Here is a 22,926-nt window from a genome sequence, read left to right on the forward strand (position 1 = left end):
AGATGGCAGCACCATGTTCTTGGCCTTCCCAACCTCCAAAATCATGAACCAAATAAACCTCTATTCTTTATATACTACCTGGTCTCAGGCATTTTATTACAGCAACAGAAAATGGCCTCACAAATTCTCCTTTTGGGGTGCCCTCCCAAACCACCAGGCCCAAGCTGAATGCTGTGACCCCACAATCCCTTCCTCAGCCTCCTGGCCACCCCAATATCCCATGCAGACATTCAGAGTCTTGGCTTGCCCTGAGGAAACAGCATGACTTCATTGCCAGCAGGGGTGCTTGCCAGCCGGTTGTCACTTTCTAGGGTTCTGTTTCTTCATCTGGAACATGAAAAGGTGGCTCACCAAACACTGACAAGACTCTGATAATCTCACTCTGATAATCTAAGTCACACTAACTGGAGTGCCAATGACATTTAAAGATCCAAGGCTGCTGCCTTAATCTCCAACTGCTACCCAGATCTCTACTAATTGAGTCACCCCAATATGTCTCAATTTACCAAGCAGCAAAATCTCCCCCTCCCCAAAATCTGAACAAGTGTCATTACATTTTTATTTTGCCAAAAGCAGACATGAGGACATTAATGATATTAATATTATTAAATCCATCCTCTATCTGCTACCATGTTCAGTTCATAAAAGAAAGGAAAAGTAGGACCATACCAGTTATGTACTGCTACTAAAATATTTTTTTTCACTCCAAAGTTTAGTGGTTCAAATAATTGCACATGTGCACAGAATTTCACAATCTGGGCTTTTCTCATCGGAGTCAATCCATGCAGCTTAAGTCAGCTGAAGGTTTGAGTGGCACTAGGTGGTCCAAGGCAGCCTCGCTCTGGTCTGATGCCCACCTGGGCTGTCCAGCAGGGGCCTCAGTTACCCTCTATGTGGCTTCCCCAGCAGGACAACCTGGATTTCCTAAATAGCATAAGTGGGCAAGTATCAACACATTGGCAGACATCGCTATAGTTTGAATGTTAAACGTCCCCCAAAAGGCTATGTGTTAAAGTTTTGGTCCCCAGCTGACACTACTGGGAGGTGGTGGAATATTCAGGAGGTTGGACCTAGTGGGAGTCTCATAGTTCATTGGGCATGTGTCCTCAAAGGGGATCCCTGGTCTACTCTCTCTCTCTCTCTCTTTTCCTCTCCCTCTCCCTTGCTTCCTGGTCATGAGGCAAAGAGTTTGCTGGGCCATAAGCTCCCCATTATGGCCTCTGGCACCCCCACCAGAGACCTAAAAGCAACAAATCTGTGGATCAAAGATTAAGCCTCTAAAACCATGTGCCAAAATAACTTTTTTCTTTATAAGTTAATTCCCTCAGGTTCAGGGATGGAAAGCTGACTAATAGCCAATATCGTCTTCTGCTAGTTTCCTTTGCTGACATGCTGTTGGCCAGAACAAGTCACTTGCTGAGCCCCAAGTCCAGGTGGGGGAAGGCTCCACAAGGTGTGAGCGCCTGGAGATAGGACTTATTGTTGGCTGTTAATGTAACACTCTGCCACCAGAGCGTGCTACCAGAAACTCTTTTTGAGATAGAATAAATTTAGCTTCATGAAACCTACTCCCTGGTGCTCTGGGTGACTTCCTCACAGACCACTGTAGGTCTCACTGATCAGAGACTATCACTTACTGACCCAAAGGCTGGCATTTGGGAAACGCAGCACTTAGCAATTATCACATTCTTTCCAACAGAGCCAGAGGTGGCCTTGGACTCCTCAGCACAGCGCTGCAGACAGCCTGCTCCCTGCCTGTCAGAGATGGCACACACAATTCAAGGCTCCTCGCCATCGCTTACCTAGCAAGGACTTCATCTGTTACCCTTGACAAGAGGACACTGGGGAAATAATGCTCAGCCCAAAGGAACCTGGCACCAAATCACGTCTGTGTGACTCAAAGACACTCAACCCAGTGTTGGAACTCCCAGGACTCTGGCAGCGGCAGGTGCAGGAGGCCCTGCTCAGTCCTCAAGCCATGTCCTTCTGGGTGGGGCTCACTTTGCTATCTCTCATGTACCAGGCAATAATTATCCAGATACAAGGGTCCTCAAACATCCCTGCCCAGGGGGCCGTGTGCAAGCAGGGCCACGCATCCTCCCTTTGGGCCGAGCCTCACCAGCGCTGGCTCTCTGGGTACTTCACACAAACATGGGCTGTGTCTCAGCTCTCAGGCCATTGGGTTCTCAGCCTCGGCCTGGCAAAACTGCCCAGCCCAGGCCTGACCACGTGCACCTGCATGTTCCAGCCTCCCTTCTGCAGATCCAACGGGAGCAGGTTGGGAAGGCCCACTGACACCCTCTCCCAAAGCCTGGCTATCAAAACCCCGGGGCACAGACTGGGATCCTGTCACTGGGTGGACTTCGGAGGGTCCTTCCTTTACAGGGCCTGGTCCAGACCTTAGGATCCCCTGCAATCTGGGGCCCTCCACAGACAAGAAAAACCTTGTATCCAAAATTCCCTGAATGATGAAATGCTCCCAGGTTGGAAATATTCTGTATATTGACGTCATGGTGGTTGCATAACTACAAACCTTTATCACATCTCATGCAACTACATATCTACAAAGCATGAGTTTCGACTTATGTAACTTGTACCTCCATAAATTTGACTTTAAAAAACTTTCCCCGCAGAGAACTGCCCCCCATTCTTAGCCAGTTCCCCTCTCTAGCACCCCCTCCCGAGTCCCTAGAGTACCCAGCGGGCCTTACATAATCAGGACAGCGTCCGTGTTCTGTGTGCAGGGCAGGTGCTTTATACACTTACACAGGCCACCCTGCTTTTCAGATGAGGTCCAGGTCAGAGAGGTTGAGTCACTTGTTCAGGCCAGTCAGATGCCTAGCGGTGCGGGAGCCAGGACTCTCCCGGAACTTTCTAACTTCACTAAGCTTGTTTCCCCCGGCTCGGAACCCAGCCCATACTAACTGCCAGCCATGGTGTGTTAGGTGCTTGTTTACACTTAATTGAGGTCCAGAGAAGCTAAATGACTTGCCTGAAGTCACACAGTTAGTAAGATGTGACACCAGAATTTGAACCAAGCACTACTGGATTCCAAGGTACTACTCTGCCTTAGTACCCACAAGGGAGGCCTGGGGTCCCTCCCACCCCATTCCAACTGCTAGCCCTCTCCTCACGGACTGCCTGGCCCTGGGTGACACCCTACCCTATCCCTGACACCCCCCACCTATCCCAGCAGGTGTCCTGGCCAAGACTACCAGACCCAACCCCAAGGAAGGGACTGTCACTAATCTCTTCAAGACCCCACGCCACGGAAAGATGATGAATTCAGTGTCACCAGATGAATGATGTGCCCCTTCTGCTCTGCTCTAACTGCTGGCCCAGGGAAACTACAGGGACCTCATGTCCATGGTCTCTGGACAGCTGGCCAGTGCCACATGGCCCAGCAGGCTCCAGGACAACATGTCATAGGTCTATACCTCAACGCAGACCAAATGGCCAGTTATCCCATGCAGCATGAAACACTTAGGCGGGAGAAAGTAGACTTTCCATGAGGTTGCACGTTCATTCCCTATGTACGCATGGCCTAGGAGCTCCCTACTGTGCGTGGCTCATCAGCTACCAGTACTCTAACTACTTGTAGGAGACAACCACCTCTTACAGTGGACAATGCACCTCTTTAATCCCCCCATTAACAAGATGACCCTGTCCTCTGGCCAGGGATAACTGTTCCAGGGTCAGGTTCCTAATCATTCTGGAACCTAGGGGCATCCTCTGGGAATGTGGATTGGGGAGAGAAAGACAGGAAAACAGACAGATGGCAGACCTTCGTGGAACCGGGACTTGTCACTTCAACATTAGTAGGGTCTGTGGCCACACTGGCCCTGAAGACGGGGAGCACATCAAGTGAGTGACAGGCAAGGCAATGCGGAAGCCAGGGAGGGGGAAGGGACCGTCGGACTCCTGACACTTCCCCACCCAGATCCTGTACTCCAGCAGCCACCCCAGGATCCTCATTTGAAGCTACCTTTTTGACTTCCCCTAGCTAAAGGGAGTTTGGTTATCTGCCACCAAAAACCCTAATGAACAGCCATTTAGCTGACATGTGCAAAGGACAAGGCACAGAAAGACAGGCAACCACCAAGGTTAAGTCCAAGGTCAAGTGAGAGACCAGGGGAGAATGCACACAGGAAGGCTCTGCCTGGGCTCCACCTGAGGGCCTCTCTAATTCACAGCAATTTGATTTCACACCTTGTTTCTCTGAGTTAAGCTCTACTTCTTCAAACAATGTTTTTAAATGTAACTGCTGCAGGGAGGGACAAGTCATTAACTTAATAGTGGCAAAGAGGTTTAGTTAGATTCTCATGCCATCTCTGACTGATTGAAGTGGCTGCTGGATTCTAGGGCCATCTCTGGGTTGGGGTGGGAGGCGGGTAAAGGACATCAGCAGGCTGGATTCTTATCCTGACTTTGTCAAGTAGTCTGGGGCTTTCTCTCCCCTCCTGAAGTTCAATTTGCCAACCTGTAAAGTGAGAGGGTGGAGCCACTCCTGATGTCTGACAACCCAGGTTCCCTGTGGCAATAGAGGCCACCACGAGCTCTGTTTTCTGACAATAACTTTGGAAAAAGGACTCCTGACATCCGGGCTGGTTATTCCAACAGCACAAGAGATGGTCCCTCAGGGACAAGGAGAAAAGGGAAAGAAAGGAAGGAAGTGACCAGAGGAATTTAGCCTTTAGCCCAAGAAAACCTAGGGGGAAAACAAAGAGGCCAGCCAGAGGCCTCAGAGTCAGCAGGCTCAGCCCACATGCCTGCATCTCTGTGTCCCAAAAGGAACCTAGAGGGACCACTGTTCCTAGTCACAGAGAAACCAGCAAGCCCATGGCTGATTTATATCAACTAGGAGGGAACAGGGAGGTCATTTTTCCAGTTTATAGGAGACAAGGGACACTGGCCACACCCACTTCCCTCTGAGGTCTTGGGGTGCTGGGTGGGTGGGTGAATCAGCAGCTCTACCCTACAGAACTTACCACCTTCCTGGAGCCTCAGTTTTCTGGGGTTAAAACCAGAACATGGTAGGCAAAACCACCCAGATGCCTGCCAACATCTGGGAAGTTACGCAGTCTGCAAGGTTCAGTCCAGATTCTCAGATGGGAGGTGAGGATGAGAGACGAGACCAGAGGCCCTTCCTGTCAGCTGAGCCTCGCGCGGCCCCACCCTTTTAAATGGACACCCATCCCACTTGTCCCACGCTAAAGAAAATAGAAGCAGTTCTGCTCTGATGTGCTCTGATGTGATTTCCTGAAAATCTTCACATTCTGGAAAAACACACACTAACAATAACAGGATTCTCAGGGAAACTGAGATGGTGCACCTCACTCAACACCTATGGAACCTCATTACCAGAACTGTTCAGAAGCCATCAGGGCTAAGTCACAGTCAAGCCGAGGCTGGCCAGGAGCTCCAGCGCCTCCTCCGAGAAGAAAGGCCTGGGTCTTGCTTCTTAGGAGAGCATCCTCATCGACACTTAAAACCCACGCAGGTGTCACCTGCACCCACTGCTTCCTCAGAGGGCAAGGTCCTTGCAGCTCCTTCATGTGGCCTCAACCTCCCTGTAGACCTTAAGGGCGTGGACGTCACAGAAACAGCCATGACGTGTGGTAAAGGCAAGTGTCTATAACCTTTCAGCTTTTAATTTTTTAAAACTGTTTAGTTCTTCATATATTACTCTTTAATCATTAGAAAGCACAGCCTGATCTACCAAAACACAAATGTGCTGGGAAACAGCAAAGGAGCCGACACAACTTTCACACTCCAACATCATGTCCCATTCACCTGCCAGGGAGCCGCACGGTATAGCACAACAATTTTCATGGTAAAATGATCCTGTGCACTCACGGGAAGTCTTGGGAAGATAGAAGATGCAACCTGCAAGCTGCTGTTTTAAAACATAATACAATTTGTCAAAGCTTACACTTTTAACATTTTAGTCAAGTTGACTCTGTTAGATTAAACACGGTCATAAATCCTTCACAGGGCTTCCCACTGAGAGCTGCAGTCCACTTCTCCACCCTTCATATCTGGCAGGTCCTGCTGACTTGCCTTGGCCACCAGAATGCAGCAGAAGTGATTTTACATGGCTTCCCAGCAAGGTCTCAGAGATCCTGGAACTTTCTCCTTTACCCGCTTGCTACCCAAGACCACCATATCAAAGAAGCCCCCACTGGCTCCCAGAGGCTGAAAGCCCAGCCCACAGCCTGCATCAACCCCCACGCCTGTGAGTGAGACCATCCTGGGACAGCAGAGCCACCAGATGGTTGCAGGCACATGAGCCACCACCAGCAAGACCAGCACCACCAGCAAGACCAGCGAAAGAACCACCCATCCGAGACCTGCCCACAAAATTGTGAGCAAATGAAATGACTATTTTTAAGCCATTAAATATTAGGGTGGTTTGTGACATAGCAAAAGAAATGGGGGGAAAAAAGAGCAAATGGAATGCAATAATTTTTTGTAGATATTTTGCTAATTCTTTAATACTTTGAAAGTTTTCCCTACTTGGGAGTCAGTAAGCCTTCATTCTGGTCTGAATGATACCCTGGCCCCCTGAGAAAAGGCTAAACCAGATGGGAAAGTGGCAGTGTCTCCAAGGACCCTGGTGAAATGGGATAAAGTCAAGGATTGATCAACATTCCAAACTCCAGACCAGGCAGCAGGTGCAGGAGGTACGTCCAGGTAGGACACGGAGGAGGAACAATTGCCAACATTCCAACGGCTCCCAAGGAGGCAGGAGCCTCTCTAGCTAACACTCCCAGATCCAGGCAGTCCCCAATCTTTCTGGCTATGCTGGGCTCAACAACAGCACCCCAGATGACCACGTCCTAATCCCCAAACCTATGATTATGTTACTTTCCATGACAAAAGGGATCTTGCACGTGTGATTGAATTAAGGATCTTGAGATGGAGAGATTATCCTGAATTCCACCTGCAGGCTGCATAAGAGTCCTTACATGGGCAGGGTCCTGGGGAGGCAGGAGGGGAAGGGGCAGACTCAGAGGGCAGCAGAGAAGCAGAGAGTGGGGTGATGGGCTTTGAAGATGGAAGAAGGGGCCGTGGAAAGGTAAGGACATGGTTCGTCTTAGAGCCTCTAGAAGGACACAGCTCTGCCAACACCTTGTTTTTAGCCTGGTGAGACCCGTTTGGGGCCTCTTTCTGACCTCCAGGAATGTAAGATAATAAACATATTGTCTAAAGCAACTACACTGGTGTTAATCTTTTCAACGGCAACAGGAAACTAATACATTGAATAAACCCTCCTCCCTTATAAGAATAAACTTGATGTTTGTTCATAATTATAGCAACAGCTGATAATATAATAGCACTAATTTAGTGTCTACTTTATGCCCAGAACTGTAGTAAGTGCTTTTCTCAAATCAATTAATTTAATCCTCACAAAAGCCTATGAAGAAGACATGATTACAATCTGTATTTTACAGATGAGAAAATGGAGACTTTAAGAAGTTAAGTAACAAGGTCACAGAGCAGGTAGATGACACAACTCAGATTTGAACCCAGGCAGTCTGGTCCCAGGAGCTACACGTGATCATCACACCTCCCAAATCAACCTAATGAAGACAATATCGAACGACACTTACCGCAAGCTCTCCTTACAGCGGCTCTTGCTAAGCACTTCATCCGATCCTCTCACTTAATGCCAGGACCCCAATGCAGCAGGGGTTTTTCATCAGCCTAGATTACACGGCAGAAACTGAGGTGCAGCAGTGTTAAACCCGGAGGCTCGACACTTCTGAATCCACGAGCGTCCAAGCCCAAAGTCCAAGCTTAAGCAAACCCTGCTGCCTGCCTTGTCCCACTTGAGCCCCAGATGGCTGAGAAGACAAAGAAAAGTAGCACAACCCTGTGATCACCTTTCAAATGGGAATGTTCAGAACATGAAAAGAGTCACTATTAATAATCCCACTGGGACAAGAGGCATACACTAGAACTATCCCAGCAAAGCAGGACACAGCACCCTGAAGATAAGGGCACTGAAATCAAGGCCCAGACTCGGCAACTCAGGGATTCCCAGAAGGGGTACTGTGGAGCAGCTGCCAGCCCTGTGGGACGTCTGTAGCCTCCAGGTCACAGTCAAGGCTGGTGGAGGGAGGATGATCCCAGCGAGCTCAGAGCAGCATCCACAAGGGGCTCCTCACAGCAGGCAGAGTATGCCCAGGGGCTGGCGGGGAGTCCACCTGAGGACAGAGGTCAGGCAGCCCTGGACAGAGTCCAGCGATGCGAAGACCTTAAACCCCAGTGGCTCCCTAGTCAGAAAGCTCAGTGAGAGCTCGGGTTGTGCAAAGGGCCATGGTGGGGCCGGCAGTCTAAGACACACAGCTTTCTTCCAAGGTCTTGAACCTGCTGGACGAAAGGGCTGTGGCTCTTATCTGCTCCTGCCTGGCTGTGGGGTCCCAGGCTAGCCCTTCTCCCCTCTGAGTCTTCTGAACAAAATGCAGCCACTGATAATCGCCCCCACCTCCACGAGAGTCATAGTATAAATAAGAATTGCAGATAATGGCAACGATGGCCCACATACAAAGCATGCCCAGCACTTAGCATGGGTTATGGGATAAATAAAATCTACTCTGAATATGTACTATTACTCCCACTTTACAGACGAGGAAACTGAGGGCAAAGGAGCAGGTAACTTGCCAGAACCCCAAAGCTAGGGTTGGAATCCAAGCTAACTGACCCTGTCAAATCCTGATAGAACATTCGTTCTTCTCTTCTCATTCTCCCCAAAGCAGTCCACACTGGTGTAGGCGCCCTGTGAGGAAGATCCCATGCCCCTGGTAGACAGGATGTGACTGTGGGGTAGGCCCCACACCTCATACGGTTCCTCCCAATTTTAGGATTCAGTGGTGAACTCTGAAAACACACATTCCTAGTCCCATTTCCCTGGAGGATCAAATTAGAGCAGGTCAGGAATGGGAATTATAAATGTCTCCTACTTCCTAAAGTTTCCCTTTCTGTTCAAGTCCCTTCCAAGCCTGATTCCATCAAAGAGAACATGTTAGTCTGGTGCTGTCCCTTAGCCCCCTCTAGAACCTTCTAGGCTTCCTTTGGTCCCAGAATGCAGCCTCTGCTCAAAGCCTCCTGTTGGTAAGAGTGTCTCCCAGAAGTGGAATGACCTCATTTGAGCCTCCATGCATTTATTCCTGGGATACCCCCTATTTACAACAAGTGACATAGGTGTTCTACTTATGGAATTGATATAAATGGTCTTTCTAGAATAAATTCATTTTTGAAAAACAGTATATTGATTTTAAAAGAATCAGTAAATCACTTTGGGGTGGGAATGGTCCATACACCAAGCAGAACCAGGAAGGTGACCCTCAAGTGGCTGAGACTTGGAAAGAGTCCTCTGAGAATATGACATGACATGCCTATAGCCAACAACCCCAAGCTCTGCTCTTGATCATCCTCAGGAGCTGTGACTCCTTGGGAATGAACTTAACTTCTCTGAGTCTCAGTTTCTCCCTGTGAAGAATCACCTACTTTGTGGGGTATTGATGAGGAAAGATGATACAAGAGGCAGTTGTGGTCATACTCACCTGTAGTTCCAGATGCTCAGGAGGCTGAGGCTGGAGGCTCACTTGAGTCCAGTTTAAAATCAGCCTGAGCAACACAGAGCTCAACAAAATACATATATATATTTACATATATACATGTACATATATAAGTACAAAATATATATAATATAGGTACAGAGCTGATGCTTGAGAAAGATTTGCTGACTCAGACAGCCCTGAGCCAGGAAGTGACCAGTCTGCTGCCCCCTGGCCCTCCACCCCACCTTCAGGTGCCGAGGCCCAAGTTTGACACTGAATGTGTAGGACTCCCAGACCAGCAAAGTTGACTGTCCACTGGAACACAGGTGGGGCATCAGGACTTTGTAGAAGTTCTCCAGGTGATCCCAAGAGGAGAACCACTCAGGCAACTGGCCCCAGCGAGGGACATCATCTGGCCAAAGAGAGCAGCTCCCCACACACATGCTCCCAGCCCTAAGTGGCCCTTTGGCTGTGATGGCTCCACCATCCTCTGCCCTGTAGGGGCAGGAGGAGTGCAAGGGGATACCCACACCACTTCCAAGGGGCTTGCTTCAGACAGTGAAATACTGCAGGTCTAAAGGAATTAGGACCTGAGCTTGTCCCCGTGTACCCCAAGTCTGAAAAAACCCAGAGCACAATCTACCCTTCTCCTAAAGCCTCCAAGGAAAGTAGACCAGCTTGACCCACCACCAAGCCACGCAAAGAAACAGCAGTCCTTTGGGCACAGAGGCAGGGGCAAGAAGGCCACTCTCACTTCCTCCTGTGGGCAGCCTGAGGGTGGCAAAAGCATTCCCTCCCATCCATTCTCTGGACAGACCTGGGCAGGTGCTGTGCACCCCATTCGCAGTCTAGGAAATGACAAATCCAGCTGGAGTTTTTACACTCTAGGCCGCTCTGTTCTCCTGCCCACCACACGTATGACTGAACACCTGGGAGAACAGGACCAGAGTCATCCTCAATACCAGGAGTGCAGCAAGAGTCTGCAGGCCTGGCCTCATGGGCTGGCTTCCTTGCTGAGTTCTGCCCGCTCCTCTCTGGTATCTCCTTGGGATGCCCAGCCCCAGCCCAGGCCTATGCCCACAGGGGGCAGGGGCTCCCTCCCTGCCACATGCTACTCATTCATTAAAAGCCCCCGATTCCTCTCTGCCACTCTAATTATGCACAGCAGTAATAAAAGAGCTCTCTCCCTTACCAAAGAGGCCTATTTATAAGACAAGAGAGCATTTCGCCCCCACAAGATTGAGTCGTCACTCAAAGCCTTGTTGGAATCAAAGCCACATCTCTTCAGAGGCCCCCCTCCCCCGTCCAGCCTGGCCCACTTCTGAGCATCCAAGTTTCCAGAAGTGCCACTGCAGAGGGGGCAGGCTGTGAATGCCATTTCTCTGCTTGCTGGCTGATACTCAGTCAACACACAGTAAGACATCTATTGAGTACCTACTACGTGCTGTGCCCTTACTAAGAATATGGAAATGAAAGATGCAGTCCCCACCCTTGTCAAGATAAAAGGCACTGAGAGAAACAAGTTTTCGGGGTCCATGGCTGACTTGCATTCTGACTCTAGCATTTACTGTCTGGGCAAGTCACCAAATTTCTCTAAGTCCTCAATTGTCCCAGCAGCAAAATGGGGTCAAGATAATACCAACCTCACAGGGTTGGTGGAGGAATTAATGGGAGACCTGCAATAAAGAGCACATCACAGGCACGCGATAAACACCAGGGCATTACCAATGGCTAAGTACCAAAGGCTTTGGGACTACACAGGTAGAGTTCACCGGTCCGCAAGAATCCAGGAAGACTTCCTGAGACTGACACCTGATCTGAGTTCTGAAGGACGAACAGCAGTTTGTTAGACAAAGAAAGATGTTCCTCGCAGGGTGAACTGTATATGCCGAGGGCCAAAGGAGGTCATAGGTGCAGAGACATGTTTGGGTAACCCTAAGATGGCGGCTGGCGTTGAGCCAAGAGGTGGCGCATAACTAGTGTTAACACAGCGTGATCTACTTTTGCCTGAGTAGTTAATGTCTCCTCTGTGCTAGTGGTCAACAGATATTCCTCATTCTTTCTTGATTGGTACCGAGGGGTGTGCTTCAATTGTGCTAATCCTAAGCTGATTGGCTGCCTTAGGTATATAAGACACACACCTATAGGAAGCACCTCGGATAAGCAGCACCTCTGATAGATCGCAGAACGCGGGGGTCACAGGTTGCAGTTCGCAGATCGCAGGACGGGGAACTAAGAACACACCTCTAGGTTGCTAGGTTGCAGAATGAAGATCACAGAACACAGAATTAAGCAGACACCTCTAGGTCGCAGATCGTAGATCGCAGGATGGAGGACTGAGCATGCACCTTTAGGTCGCAGGTTGCAGGACGCAGGCTGCATGCCGCACGCCGCACCCCGCACCTCTAAGAAGCGACCCACCTTTGAGAAGCAGTAGACCTTTGATAAACGTAGCCTCTCTGAAAGAGTAGCATCTCTAAAATTAAGCAGTCTCTTTTCCTGTAAGCAAAGTCTCTTTTCCTCTAAGCAAAGTCTCTTTTCCTCTAAGCAAAGTCTCTTTTCCTCTAAGCAAAGTCTTTCTTCCTCTCAAAGCCTCTCTTCCTCTAAAATCAAAAATTAAGCTAGTCTATAAACTAGCGAACAAGCAAACAAGCAAGGAAGTAGCCCAGATAAAGATAATAGAAGTAGTTCAGTTCCAATCCACCTCCAATAAATTACTGTGAGATTGTTGCTGCAGGTGGCAACACATAGGGCTCATAAGACACCATGTGGGGAGGGCATGCACAGGGGACACAGCTGCAGAGGCAGGTATAGGCACAGGAATGGATCACACCACCAGAACCCTAAGCTGTGATGTGCAGAGCATCACCTTGACCTTGTCTTGGTTCCTTTGGGGGCCACACACAGCACCTTTCCACCTCCACCTGTAGTTTGGTGACCAGAAAGAGTGGGACAGCCATACTTTAAATTATTAATAATACAAATATTATTAGTCACGGGCTCATTTACTTAAGACACCCAACACAACTTCCTGAGGGCCCACGATGGGCCATGCATATGCTGGAAGAGGCTGCCAGCTTGACCACCTGGGCCTGAGTCCAGTGGCTGAGGCCCTACCTGCAGCACCAAACCTGTCAGCTTTCTCCTCAGACCCCCTCCCCACCCATCGAGTCAGTCATTCAACAAGTGTGGGAAGGGCTACAGGAGACAGCTCAGTGCTCCCTGGTTTCAGCATACACAAAGTCCTTGATAAATATCAATGACTAAAATGTCTCTTTTCACTAAATACCAGGTTGTAAGAAACCCACCTGCAAAGTCTAATACAACACCTCCAGAGGGACCCTGCTCCCTGGAAACTGCCTTCCCACCACTGGCCTCCTCAATCCCCACTCCCAGAGAAAATGACTGGGCATCCACTGTCCCAGCCTGCCTTAACTCGGTCACCAGAGGAGCTATCCACATCTGTGCCGCTCTCCCTACTCAATTCATCTTGTTCTTCTGGGACTCATGTGTCAACAACTTAGGACATGAGGAAGATGCGGGACCAAGGGTCTTCGGCCTCCACTGTCCACACTCCAGAGACGAAAGGCTGCCCTTCTGAGTTTGTAATTTAACTCATTTAAATATTCTATTAAGGATATGTGCAAACACCTACAAAGTGAATAGTAAGGAAACACCACCCACTTACCACCCAGCTTCAACACTACCAACATACTACCATTTTTGTTTCATGGACACCTCCACTTGCTCCCCACCCCAGCATTTCCAATACTCACCACCACAGGGGTCCCACTGCACAAAAGTCCCAACATAGTTTGATGCCTATGAAATTCATTCTTTTGCACCAATAGCATCCTTGAAATAACCTGCTGAAAGGCAACCATTTTATCTACCAAATAGGATGGCAACCTTTGACCATATCCAGGAGTCCAGCCCAGGAATCAGATAGTCTGAGTACCAATCAACACTTCTAGATATGAGACCTCAGACAGGTCATTCAATCTTTGTTTAAATATCCCATCAGTAAAGGGACTGCTGGTAACAGGCTTGTTAAGAGGTTTCAAAAAATAAAATAATGTATGTTAATTGCCCAGCACAGAATGTGAAATGAGGAAACCTTGGAAATAGATAGATGTGGAGGGGGACAGACTCTGCTCCTATGAGATGCTATTAATATCCCCCATTTTGTAGATAAAGAGATGGTAGCACAGTAAGCTTCCAGGGAGAGCCTGTCTTCTGGGCTCTTCCAGTTGCTGGGTCCTAAGCCCATGCACCTGAACTCACTACAAGCAAAGAAACACTCTGACAGATTCAGGAGAGTGGCGGCAGGTGGCCCAGCACACCAGCATGTGTTTTCCCATCCTGGGTGGGGATGTCTCCCAGGTGTGTGTGTGTGTGTGTGTGTGTGTGTGTGTGCGCGCGCGCGTGTGTGTGTGTGTAGAGTAGGAGTGCTGAATGGTTTTATGAGACAAAAAGGTAGTGGGAAGTGGGTGCACATCCGTGCTTGCAATTCTGATTTGACAAATCCTATGCCCAACCTTGCATTTGATACAACCACCCACTTTATCTCAGCTTGAGAGACAAGAAACGGGCTCACTAACTCTCAAGCTTTAGATCATCCTAAATTTTGTTTTCCAATTTAAAGAAAAAAGTGGGAATAAAAAATGAGTCCATCCAGCTGCTGAGTGGTGTTCAGACAAAGACAGTTGTCAGACCCTTGGCCGAGCCTGAAGGCTGAGGAAGGTCAGGGGAAAAGAGCAGATGCAGGGTGCTTGGTGTTTGGTCACTGTCTGGGCTCTGCACCTCCCCTCCCAGGAGTGAGCCAAGTCAGGATCCCCCAGCCCCCACCCTGCACTCCCCCATCACTGCAGTGCCGTGTGGGGAGGCACCTCCCAGATCCGCAGGAACAATGGGCTGGGGAGGGGGCAGGTGCTGCTCCGAGCGCAGCAGAGGGCGGGGGCCGCGGCCACCGACCGCAAGACGGGGGACGCAATGCCAATGGTGGCGGTGCTGCTGCTGGCCTCAGTTTCCCCAGCACTGGGGTCCCGGCAAAGCGGGGCGCGCCTTTCCTGGCAGCACCCTTACGTCCGGGCATTTTAATTCGTCCTCGCAAGGCGGCTTGCCTGGAGCTCCCGAGAAAGCCGCTGGGCCGAGCTTCTCTCTGGCGACTGCTCCTGCCAAGGGCCTGCAGGTCAGAGACGCTCGGCGCCTTCTGCGCCCAACTTTCCCCACTTGGGACTCACAGCCATCCCGTCCCCACCGCGGGCGAAGATTGATTTACTGCCCTGGGCTCAAAGAGCTGCTCCTCCTCCTCCTCCGGCCTCGTTCCCTGGTTCTCTCCGGCTCTCCTCCCTCCATCTGTGCCCGAATCACTCCCCAAAGACAGCAGCCCTGGCACATTGGCAAAATGCAAACGTCCGTCCTCCGCACTGTCCCCACCCTGACAAGGAGGGGACAGTCAAGCCCCTGCCGCTTCGCCCTTCCCAAGCCCAGAGAATCCTTGGAGATGGGTGGGGAGGGGAGGGGAGAACGCACAGCCCAAGCTGTCGTTCCCACTCCGGCGCCTGGGTCCCGCCGCGGCAGGGCGGAGTGAGCGGACAGGTCGGAATCTCCGATCTCCCCCAGGCACCCCCGCGCTTCGCTGAGTCACGGAAATGACCCTCGGGGGGCACCCGGCCACCCCGCGGCCGGCCTTTCACCGGGTCAGCCCTGGCATCCCCAGCACAGCGCACAGGGGATGGACAGAAGGGCGGTTCTTATTCGAACTCGTAATCGGCCCCGCCGGAGGCGCCACCCAGAGGCGGGGACAGAAGGGGTGCTCCAGCGGGGGCTGCAGTCCTCGTCGCAGTGTCCGCACCCTGGCCGGAACAGAGCACGTGACCCGGGGGCCACCTCCAGCCCCCTTCCCGCCCGGGCGCTGACCCTGGCCTCTCCCTCCCGCGCGGGCAGGATGGGGCGGGGGCACCCACTTTCCCACCGCCCGCCCGGCGGTTGCGGGGCGCGGGTCCGAGCGCGCCTCATCCTTCCCCTGCACTGCCAGCCGCAGCCGCAGGACCCGCGCCCTGCGCTCACCTCGGGGCCCGGTGTCGCTGCCGCCGGCCTCCTTGTCCGCCATGGTCGCTCAGCCCCGGCCCGCAAGAGGAGCCCCCGGCGCAGCGCCGTGTCAGTGCGGGTGCGGGTTCCTGTCCGCGTCCTCGGCAGCGCTTGGGCCGGGTCTGAGCGCTTGGCAGCTGGAGCACTGCTCTGACGCGGCCGCCGCAGCCCGGGCTCCTCCCCGCGCTCCTCCCCGACCCGCCCGCGCCCCGCCCCGCCGAGGCCAGGCGGCCCGGGAAGGTTGGGAGGCCGGCGCCGCGAGGGGCCCCGCCCGCCCAGAGTCGCCCCTCCAAGGCCGGGCCCCTCCTCTCTCTTCGCCTTGCAGACCCATCGCTCGCCCCAGCGTTGGCGATGGTGGCGATGGGGGTGGCGCGTGCAGAGCCCAGCGGCTCGCCCATTCGGCCGGACGCAAAGCGCGCGCAGGGTACAAGGCTTGGCGAGCAGTTGGGGATTGGTATCGGAGACCCTGGGACCCTCTTTGGAAGGCACCATGTGGCGGAGCCCGAAGCCATCAGCAAGCACATCACACACAACCTCTTCTCCCGAGGATGCTCGATCCAGTCCCCACCAGTTTATTCCCCACCCCCAGCACACTCCACAGTCCCAGAGGAGCAGTCCGGGACAAGTGCGGTCGCCGGCGCGACCTGGAGCCAGGCTGCAGACCCAGGACCTGTGCAGCGAGCAAGCCCAGGACACCGCCGCGGGCGTTCCCCTCCAGGCGGCCTGCGGGACTCCATGGCAACTGGAGACCCAGGGAGGCGCTTGCAGCAGAGACCGAGTCGCGCCTTCCATATATGGGAGCCGGCCCTGGCCCCGTTAGAAGTCTAAGAAAAACGACATTAATAATGCAGGGCGTCCACGGTGAATGATTCATATTCTCTGTCCTCTGGCTTTACCACACCACACGTGCCGCCAGGCACCTGTTAAGACCTGGCTAGGCAGCCGCTGGGTCCACCGTGCCATCGCCTTATTTTGGCAAGTGATAGAATCTAAGGACCACCTCACTGGGTGGTCTTTCTCTGATGCGATAAATACTTCAGTGCATACCTTCTTTGCTTCTCATAACTGTAACATTTTGTAGATAAGGAAAGCGAAGCCTGGCAGGGTTAAGAGGTCTCAATCTCTCTCTCTCTCTCTCTCTCTCTCTCTCTCTCTCTCTCTCTCTCTCTCTCTCTCACACACACACACACACACACACCAGGTAAATAATGTGACTGGGACACCTACAGAGGTGCCAACCACCAGCTATCCCTAATTTCCTGAGATGGACCCAGCCTCTGGGATCTGCTTAGAAGGTGATTAGAAGGTGAGTTAGAAAAATGAAACTTGGTCTGAGGACACAGCTCAATGGTACATTGTCTGCCTAACATTTACCAGGCCCTGGGCTCAATCCTCAGCACCAAGCACAAAAAAGGATGGAAGGAAGGAAGGGAGGGAAACTCGTCTTCTGTTTGCATTAAAAGTTCCACATATACACTGTATGTGAGTCCATGGTCAAGTTGTATAACCTCTCTGTGCCTCAATACCCTCATCTGTGAAATGGGTCTAACAGGAGAATTCATTCACAAGACAGAAGAGGATTAGATGGGATAATGCATATAATATGCTCAGGTCGGGACCGAGCACATGGTAAGCAGTTCAAAACACATTATTTGTTAAATCGAGACATCTTTTTAAGGACAGACCATGCCCAGTTGTGCAGGGCAGCAGAGTGCACTCCAGGGTGGATGGCATGTTCCCACAGAGTGCGCTTTCTCTGCCAAGGCTGCTTGCTTGTTGAGATAATACCCGCCACGTCAGGCAGAACCAACAGTGAGGGTCCTGGAGACCAGGAGGCTGTGGCACCCAAATGCAGACAGGAGGAAGGGTGGAAGCAGCTCTCCTGGGCAACAGACTGGCCCAGCAGGCTGAGAACCAACGAGGAGACAAAGAGGGGCAAGGGCTGGGCCCCTCACCCACCTCCACCGCGGCCTCCCAGTTCTGCTCCATCTCCTCACGGAGTGAATCCGGCTGGGCTGAGGCCACGTGGGTTGGCATGTGAGAGGGCAGGGACAGCCGCCCGCACTCTGTCCACTGAGTACCAGTGTCCCATGGACATATGTCTGGACGAGGTTGCCAGAAAGAGCTTGCGATTCGAAAGGTCTGACTGAGCCTTCCTGTGGCAAACTCACGCTGCGCTTCCCTGCCTGCGGGGAAAGCTCTTGCTCTCCACTGAGATACTCAGCACCTCTGCCACTCACAAGCCCCACACTTGCGCCTCTGTCGCCTCTGTCCTGTCTTCCAGCACGCTCTCCTCCCCACCCTTCCGGTGGCTTCCATTTCCTTCTCTTCTCCTCCTTCACTTCCCTCCTCTAGCTGCCCACTTCTGGGCATGCTCAGTGTCCCAGTCCTGTGCCCCCTCCCAGCCCCCACGCCCCTCTGTTTAGCTCCATCCTCCACTGTTGGTCAGTCAGCTGGGCTCTCAGGAGGTTCCTCTGTCCATCTGTGGGGATGCCCACCTCTCCACCCAGGGCTGGACCTTCCCCTAGGACTCCAGACCTACTGAGCAGCTCCCAAGGGTGTCACCCAGGTCGCTCATACTAGAGTAAAGCCCAGGCCATCCTCTCCCGCCCTTTCTCCTGGGACTGGGGTCTCTGTAAAGGTGGCACCACCCACCAGTAGCCAGGTCAGACACTGGGCATCCACTAACTCCCCTCCCTTGGGTTTACCCAAGTCAAGTCAAGTGTGGCCCTGTGGCTTCTGACACCTCCTCTCCATCCTCCCTGCCCCAATCCTCGTCCAGGTCCCTCGCTGCCTATGAGTCTGCAGCAGGCTTCCCACGGTCTCCTCCCCTGCCCCACAGTCTACTCTCTGTGACTGTCCTTTCCTGCTGCAGATCCCCACCGCTGATCTCTTCAATCCCACCCCGTCGTCCCTGCCTCTCTTACACTGGCATTTCAAAGAAACGGAATGTGTGCCTGGGTGACTCCTTCCCTCATCCCCCACCACCAGCAACTTCTCCCTGGCCTGGACACCCCAACTCAGGAAGCCCTCCCTGCACCCCTGTGCTGGCTGGCATGGCACGCTGTCCCTCCTCATCAGGGACCTGACCTGGCATCAGGACATTCGCCTTGGCAGCCTGTCAGAACCAGTAGGAACCCTGCAGCACTCCCCCATCTGCCTCCTGCTGTGCAAAGGCCTGGGGCTCCCTCTGTCCTCAGCAGCACCCCAGTCACAGTGACACGAGGGCGCATGAGGAGGATGGGAGGTGACACGCAGGCCCGGTGCTGGCGGCAGAGCGCAGACAGTTTTGCTATTCGGGGGAGCATAAAGGCAGCATATGCTCTGCCTCGTCTTTGCCCTCACAGTTTTAAAATTCATCATGGAAATTAAGAAGCGCCCTGGAGCGCACGAGGCCCTGCGGCCAAGTGCACTCATGGCCTCACCTAATTCTCCTGGTGGTCCTTGCTCTTTCCACAGGACAGGAAAGGGAAGCACCCAAAGGCTGAGGTCACACAACATCAAGGAAGGGCTCCCACTTTCTTCCCTTGACCCTGTAGTTTCTTCCACAAGAGCAGCCACAGTGAGGTCATGTGACCCTCTCCTACCGGGTCCTGCATGAACTGGTCTCCCGCTGCCTCCATGACCTGACCCCCCACATACCCAAGTGCACACCGACATCCCTGATTTGACTGTAGCAAATTTGCTCACACAACCCAGCAGGGAAGCCCAGGGTGTGTTCTCTCATTTGCTTCATGAAATAACCCCTTCCAGACCTCCCCAGGCTGCTGTCTCACCCCCCTGGGGAACCAGCCACTCGGGAGCAGGAACCCGGACTGCTGCCCACCTAGCGCACCACTTGGCGTGGAAGCCTGTTATCCACTCTCCTCCTAAGGGCTTGACTTGGATGTTGCTTCCTCCAGAACACCACCTCCAAGACTGCGAGAGGCCCCTCCTCTGGCCTCTGTGCCCAATCCCCATGCCCTCCTGTCATTTCACTCATCACAACAACTCTGAGGTCAGGGTCATTATTAACCACATTGCACACATAAAAAAATGGAGGCCCTAAAACATCCTTAAGCCCAGAAACTGCAGAGTTGAGATGATACCCTTGAAACTAGAACTCAGGTCTTTCCTACTTCAGATTGCCTATCCCCTCTCCAGATGCAAACTCCCCAAAAGAAGGTCAGCCATGCCCACAGCCAGAGCCTCCACAGCCAGTGCCTGGCACGGAAAGCCAAATGGTCAGGGAAACAGCTCCTTCAGTACAGGTCTTTCCCATTCTGTCCACGCTCCTCTTTGCCAGCCTGCCCCCGGACACTTCTCTGCCCACAGACTCCCTCTCTGTTCTTCACCCCAAACAGTGGCATCCCTCCACCACCATATCAACTCCGGCACATAGAAGCCAGAGCCCAGAGGCAGGCCCAGCTAACACCACCAGGCAGCCCGGACACCCTGTCACCTGTACCAAAAGCCAACTGTGACAAGAACCCCATTTTGGTATGGTGGCTCATGTCTGTAATCCCAATGACTCAGGAAGCTGAGGCAGGAGGATCACAAGTTCCAGTCCAGCCTCAGCAACTTAACAAGACCTTAAACAACATAGTGAGCCCCTGTCTCAAAATAAAAACTTTTTAAAAAGGGGGTTGGGAATGTGGCTCAAAGTACCTCTGGGTTCAGTCCTCAGTAGGAAGGAAGGAAGGAAGGAAGGAAGGAAGGAAGGAAAGAAGAGAGGGAGGGAGGGAGGAAAGGAAAGGGCCCAAGAATCTGACACACACTGGATAAGGAGGTGAACAGGGAGTTGGTTTGGTCCTCTGGTCCCCTTCTCAGAAGAAACTAAGGAACAGACTTGTTGATGGATAAGCTGCTGAGGCCAGTGTGTCCTGAGGGGACATCAGGATCAGGCACAAGGAAAGCCAAAGCAGAGTAGTAGAGAGCCCCAGGTCAGCTAGGACCTCAAAGGACCTGGGGTCAGCGGGGACCTGGGAACCCAGGAACGCGCCCCTCTGGATCTGTTTCTTCACCTGTGAAAGGGGCACGAAGGCTATAGGGAGGATCGTTATGGGAGACGCACGTGTAGGACCTTCAGCTTAGGGCTGGGCTACATACCGCCTACTGTTCAATCATGTAATTTTCATATTTGGACCACAAAATACCTTGCAAAGGTTACAGAATGGATTGAGGCAAAATGCCCTTGCCTGTTGGGAACTTGCAAAAGACATAGCGTAATTCATTCTTTATTTTTAATGTTTATCAAAATTTTTTTTAAAGTTTAAGAAACGCTGAGACTAATTCAAATCTGAACTTTTACGTAGGAAGCTTCCAGAAAAAAGCTGCTTTGGATATGATATGCCTCCAGAATTTTGTCAGAAAACAATATCATAAAAGTAACTCCTTGGGCTGGGGATATAGCTCAGTGGGTAGAGTGCTGGCCTTGCAAGCACAAGACCCTGGGTTCAATCCCCAGCACAGCCAAAAAAATAAAAGAAGTAATTCCTTGATTCCTTGGTAACAGGACCAAGACTCGGATGCCCAGGGAAACTTTATTTACAGGAAAAATCTGGGCATGTGTCACCCTCCTTGTCCTCTGACCTTCCGCACATTCTTGAAAATCCAACCTCAGAACCAAGTCCCGGAGGCCAGAGTATACTTCTTTCCCCTGGTTTCCCACCCCATCTGGTGGGAGTCAGCCCCTCCATTAACATTCCAAAACACACTTCACATACACAACATGTGCTACCACGTGACCTTTCCAGGGCAAAAATTCAAGGACCAGAGGAAATGATTTCTCCAAATATCACAATCACTTGGGCCTGTAATGTAAACTTTTGAAATGCCTGCTCAGGTGATGGAGGGTTATCCAAATATTTTTCAGAAGTATTTCAAACAGTGGAGGGATCTATGGTTACTTTCTCGGCAGCCTTCTCACAACTTCTCAGACCCTGGCCCTGCGGAACTCCTAGTCCACAAAAAGCTGGGGCATTCCAGAAGCTGATCTCCAGGAAGACGGTGCAAATGAGAGACAAGGCTGAGAGAAGGAAAACCGAGATGATCGCCTGGCTGGGAGAGCTTTCACCAGGGCTGCGAGGAACCACAGATGACCACGGCCAAAGGTTCCGCGCTGTGGAGAACAGCTACTACTCTCCTCTCCAGCCCACAGTGCACCCCTGCTCACAATGGGTGCTCAGTAAGTGTTCATGGAAGAAATAAATGGATGGTCCAGAGCATAAATAATGGAATGAAAACCAGGAGCCACAGAAGCTAAATCTCTTGTTCAAAATCTTGTTCAAAATTGTCTAGGGCCAAGCTGCAGCTCACCGCTTCCCAGCTTAGCTTGACCCCCATGGACCCCCTCTGTGGAGTGCCGAACGGGAGCCAGCTCATGCCCAGAGGCAGCCCTCAGCTGCAGTTACCAAGGAGGAAGTGGCAGAGAAACAACTGCTCCCTGGGCAGTCCACTCTTAGTGGCGTATCCAGGTCTATCCTGCCTGCTCTGAGGAATCTGTGCAGGGCTGTGTCCCCAACACCTAGCACAGCACCTGGCACCTGGAAGGGCCCCAGTGGACATGTGGAATGAGCAAATGATCTCACCGGAAGACAGAGTAACAGTTTACAAAGCACCCCCACATCTCCTCTCTCCCAAATCCTATCGCAGCGAGGCGAGGGGAACATCGTTATTCCCAACTATTTTAAGATGAAAAAGCTGCAGGCCCCGTGAGATCCAGAGCAAGCTTGGCCTGCAATCATGATTTGAAAGAGCTGCTTCAAACCATTTGTTTCTTTCAAATCTTGTGCTTTATTTAAAAGTCACTTATATTTTGCCTTCTATTGTATTATTATAGCTATGTTTTCTAAACAAAAACTAACATCTCAAATTTCTATCAACTGCTTATAGAATTTTTATTGTGGATAATTAAAAGCATCCACAAAAGTAGAGATAATACTGTCATGATCCCCCAGGCGCCAATCACCCAAATCTCTTAATTTTTAAAAACCAGGGCTGGGGAGATAGCTCAGCTGGTAGAGTGCTTGCCTTGCATGCACAAGGCCCTGGGTTTGATCCCCAGCACTGCAAAAAAAAAAAAAAAAACACAACAACAACAACAAAAAACAATGTGCTATGGTTTGGATATGAGGTATATCCCCAAAACTCCCATGTTACTGCAGGAGGTGAAATTAGTACGTTATGAGAGCTGTAACATAATCAGTGGATTAATCCACTTTCTGGATTCATAATTTGAATGGACTAATCGGGAGGTAACTGCAGGCAGGTGGGGCATGGCTGGAAA

The 22,926-nt window shown here is 51.7% G+C and overlaps 1 protein-coding gene across 5 annotated transcripts in view; it reads right to left on the bottom strand.

The window, feature by feature from the left end:
- Hspa12a (heat shock protein family A (Hsp70) member 12A) overlaps positions 1-22,926 on the bottom strand; it is a 152,686-nt gene that overhangs the window by 52,490 nt on the left and 77,270 nt on the right. The window contains exon 1 of one of the 5 annotated variants that reach the window (XM_047552484.1): positions 15,639-15,782. The exons of the other annotated variants lie outside the window; for them this stretch is intronic. Coding sequence (XP_047408440.1) covers positions 15,639-15,681 — 43 coding nt within the window. The 5' untranslated portion in view covers positions 15,682-15,782. Of the gene's footprint in view, positions 1-15,638; positions 15,783-22,926 lie in introns of those variants that run through there. 5 annotated transcript variants of the gene reach the window in all.

Source organism: Sciurus carolinensis, chromosome 5 (genome assembly GCF_902686445.1).
Source record: "Sciurus carolinensis chromosome 5, mSciCar1.2, whole genome shotgun sequence".
Taxonomy (NCBI): Eukaryota; Metazoa; Chordata; class Mammalia; order Rodentia; family Sciuridae; genus Sciurus; species Sciurus carolinensis.